The 3,864-nt window shown below is 48.1% G+C and overlaps 1 protein-coding gene across 1 annotated transcript; it reads right to left on the bottom strand.

Moving 5' to 3' along the window:
* Positions 1 to 746: 746 nt before the first annotated feature.
* Positions 747 to 3,494, bottom strand: LOC148828970 (uncharacterized). Its single transcript, XM_088923070.1, has 2 exons — positions 3,056 to 3,494; positions 747 to 2,556 (listed from the first exon to the last, which is right to left on the bottom strand). The coding sequence occupies exons 1-2, from the start codon at positions 3,461 to 3,463 to the stop codon at positions 2,110 to 2,112; spliced, it is 855 nt and encodes a 284-aa protein (XP_088779196.1). The 5' UTR covers positions 3,464 to 3,494; the 3' UTR covers positions 747 to 2,109.
* Between the last annotated feature and the right edge of the window lie 370 nt (positions 3,495 to 3,864).

Below are 3,864 nucleotides of genomic sequence, written 5' to 3'. Positions count from 1 at the left end.
CCCAGACTCGGGCTGGGCTGAGCCGAGCCGAGCTGGGAGAACAGAGGGAAGATTGGAGCCGGTGCGAATCTGCACGTCGGCTCATGAGAGCACAGGCACAGCAGCGCTACAGACTGCATTAGTTCACGCAGTTCAGGTAGGGAGCCGAGGTCTGCCGAGGAACAGGTAAAGATTTGTTCGCTGCTGGAAAGAGAAGAGAGAAAACACAACGTTGTGTTTCTTCTCTTTTCAGCAGGGAGCAAACCTTTACTTGTTCCCCAACATGCTGTCCCTCTATTCCAACAGCAAGAACCAGGAGATGTGCAGCAGAACAGGTCCAATACGAGCTACACTCAGTGTAGACATGGCTGTATTACAAGAGCAGTGTTCACCCAAATCACTTGAAAGAAACAGATCGATCACCCTTCTTGTTAATAATTGACTTTTCTCCTTTTTATTGATGCATGTTAAAAGTTTGAAAGAACAAAACAGCTGTTGCTGTGACACCATCTGGTGAAGAACCTCGTGTCTGAGTACACAGCACTGTAAACTCCAACCGGATATCTTATAACAATACAGTAGAACATCCTGTTACAACAGGAGCTACAGTCCCAGTACAGTAGGACAGTCTGTTACAACAGGAGCTACAGTCCCAGTACAGTAGGACAGTCCTGTTACAATAGGAGCTACAGTCCCAGTGCAGTAGAACAGTCCTGTTACAATAGGAGCTACAGTCCCAGTACAGTAGAACAGTCCTGTTACAATAGGAGCTACAGTCCCAGTACAGTAGAACAGTCTGTTACAATAGGAGCTACAGTCCCAGTGCAGTAGAACAGTCTGTTACAATAGGAGCTACAGTCCCAGTGCAGTAGACCAGTCTGTTACAGTAGGAGCTACAGTCCCAGTGCAGTAGACCAGTCCTGTTACAATAGGAGCTACAGTCCCAGTGCAGTAGGACAGTCCTGTTACAATAGGAGCTACAGTCCCAGTGCAGTAGAACAGTCTGTTACAATAGGAGCTCCAGTCCCAGTCCAGTAGAAGTCTGTTACAGTAGGAGCTACAGTCCCAGTACAGTAGGACAGTCTGTTACAGTAGGAGCTACAGTCGCAGTGCAGTAGGACAGTCTGTTACAATAGGAGCTCCAGTCCCAGTACAGTACAACAGTCTGTTACAATAGGAGCTCCAGTCCCAGTACAGTAGAACAGTCTGTTACAATAGGAGCTACAGTCCCAGTGCAGTAGAACAGTCTGTTACAATAGGAGCTACAGTCCCAGTACAGTAGAACAGTCTGTTACAATAGGAGCTACAGTCGCAGTGCAGTAGGACAGTCCTGTTACAATAGGAGCTACAGTCCCAGTGCAGTAGAACAGTCTGTTACAATAGGAGCTACAGTCCCAGTGCAGTAGAACAGTCCTGTTACAATAGGAGCTACAGTCCCAGTGCAGTAGAACAGTCTGTTACAATAGGAGCTACAGTCCCAGTGCAGTAGAACAGTCTGTTACAATAGGAGCTACAGTCCCAGTGCAGTAGAACAGTCCTGTTACAATAGGAGCTACAGTCCCAGTGCAGTAGAACAGTCTGTTACAATAGGAGCTACAGTCCCAGTACAGTAGAACAGTCTGTTACAATAGGAGCTACAGTCCCAGTGCAGTAGAACAGTCTGTTACAATAGGAGCTGCAGTCCCAGTGCAGTAGAACAGTCTGTTACAATAGGAGCTACAGTCCCAGTCCAGTAGAACAGTCTGTTACAATAGGAGCTCCAGTCCCAGTACAGTAGGACAGTCTGTTACAATAGGAGCTACAGTCGCAGTGCAGTAGGACAGTCTGTTACAATAGGAGCTACAGTCCCAGTACAGTAGGACAGTCTGTTACAATAGGAGCTACAGTCCCAGTACAGTAGAACAGTCTGTTACAATAGTGATTATTCAGTAGCTTACAGGACTTGGTGTCTACAAGAACAGCTCCAGTTCTGAAACATTGGCGAGTTCGATTTTTAAAGAACGTGGAGCCTGATCTTTCCCCATCTTTCGGTTTTAAAATAAAAGACAAATGGATGAAATTAAAAAGCAATGCTCAGAAGTCTGCTCAGGGGAGGACCCCTCTTTGATCCCCGCGCCCTGAAACGGCTCGCTACCCCTCCACACCCATGCTTTGAAATAATGGGCGAGTTTCTGGAGCTTTTGGTGTCTCGCTATTGTTGGTGTCAGACTTTCGAAACTCACCAACAATTTCATCTGAGGGTACGGTCTTGAGACCTTGTGGATATCTGTTTTCATTTGTTTTTTCTTCTTTTTGCGGACGTGCGTTGTCGCCGGTTTGCGGGTTTGCATCGTCGCCTGTTTCATCTTTCCTGTCCGTCGTTGCTTGTACATGTTTAAACACATTCTTCTCAATCTCATCAACGACCTCTGTGCATTGCGCCTCAATTAAACTCCTAACTCTCTGCTCCTGCGTCTTCCTCAGTTTCTTCTCCTTCTTTTTCTCGTATCTGTCTTCAGGCTGTTTGCGACAGTTCCAGTACAGAACATAGCCAATGTAGCCGACAGAGAGCAGGAAAACCAGGCACAGTCCTGAGACCTGGAAAGCAGCACAAGACAAAGACAGATATTCATGAGGGACATCTAACCCTGCTGTGTCTCCTGTCCCTGTACCCCTGCAGTGTCTCCTGTACCCCTGCAGTGTCTCCTGTCCTTGTCCCCCTGCTGTGTCTCCTGTCCCTGTAGTCATGCAGTGTCTCCTGTAGCCCTGCAGTGTCTCCTGTACCCCTGCAGTGTCTCCTGTCCCTGTACCTCTGCAGTGTCTCCTGTCCCTGTACCCCTGCAGTGTCTCCTGTCCCTGTAGTCATGCAGTGTCTCCGGTACCTCTGCAGTGTCTCCAGTCCCTGTACTCCAGCAGTGTCTCCTGTACCCCTGCAGTGTCTCCTGTCCCTGTACCCCTGCAGTGTACCCCTACTCTGTATATCTTGTCTCTCTCTCCCATTTAATTGGAAATAATGAAACTATTGAAGTTGCAGTCAGAAGTGTCGGGATCTGTCTCTCAATGCCCCTGACTAAAAGGACTCTGTCTATGTACTTACCCTGGATATAAGCTGCAATCCTTTCTCCTTGGGTAGATCCAAGTTGACTGTTGCATTTTGAGCTGCACTGGTGCACTGGGAATTGAGTAAGCACGCAACGTATTTGCCATCAGTCAGCAGTATCGCGAGCCAGTACAGCGAAGGACAGAGGTACATCAGGACTTTGACTTTTTCCTCGCACAGCCCTCTCAATATGGGCTTCTTGTGCAGGGCGAGGAAGAGGGCGGTGAAGCACACGGCCGGGCCGATGAAGTACGCAGTGATGAAGAACACCATCAGTTCACCGCAGGTACAGTCAAACACCTTCTTCATCAGGAGGTCCGCTATCTGCATCACGACCGCCAGTGACAGCCCGCGGATCAGCTTGATTCTGGTCAGCTTGCCTTTACCAGTGAAGAGATTCTGCATCTTGACACGTCGTGTGAGGACAGTGTGTGAGGTCTCCGTCTCTCTGGGCACACTGACATCTGTCTGCAGATTCCCACCTGTCAGGGACGTGCAACGCAGGCGCGATCACACACACACACTCTTGTTCACACGTCTGTATTTGCGCAGTTTTACTTCCTGTTGACTCAGTTTCTACTGCTCTGCGCTCTCTTGAAAGGAAACCCAGATCTTTTTCGAATAAGAAAGCGTTTGATGTGTGAAGATTCATTTACACGGTCAGGAGTTACTGTCTTTGTGGAACCATTTAATTAAACTTGATCCCCACCTTGACAGTAACATGTCATACTCACACACATTAAAACATTTTCTATGTGTGTTCCACATTGCTGTTCTTTGTGGGTGCGAAGAAGATGACGCTCAGG

This window comes from Atractosteus spatula, chromosome 8 (genome assembly GCF_055471065.1).
Source record: "Atractosteus spatula isolate fAtrSpa1 chromosome 8, fAtrSpa1.hap1, whole genome shotgun sequence".
Taxonomy (NCBI): domain Eukaryota; kingdom Metazoa; phylum Chordata; class Actinopteri; order Semionotiformes; family Lepisosteidae; genus Atractosteus; species Atractosteus spatula.
The sequence above is the reverse complement of the archived record's forward strand: the minus strand, read 5'-3'. Positions and strand labels throughout refer to the sequence as shown.

Bases quoted from the DNA above. Each gene is read 5' to 3' on its own strand.
- LOC148828970 (XM_088923070.1), bottom strand. From the start codon at position 3,463: ATGCAGAATCTCTTCACTGGTAAAGGCAAGCTGACCAGAATCAAGCTG. The intron at 2,557-3,055 runs GTAAGTACATAG...GCTGCTTTCCAG, and splicing joins GATTGCAGCTTATATCCAGG to GTCTCAGGACTGTGCCTGGT.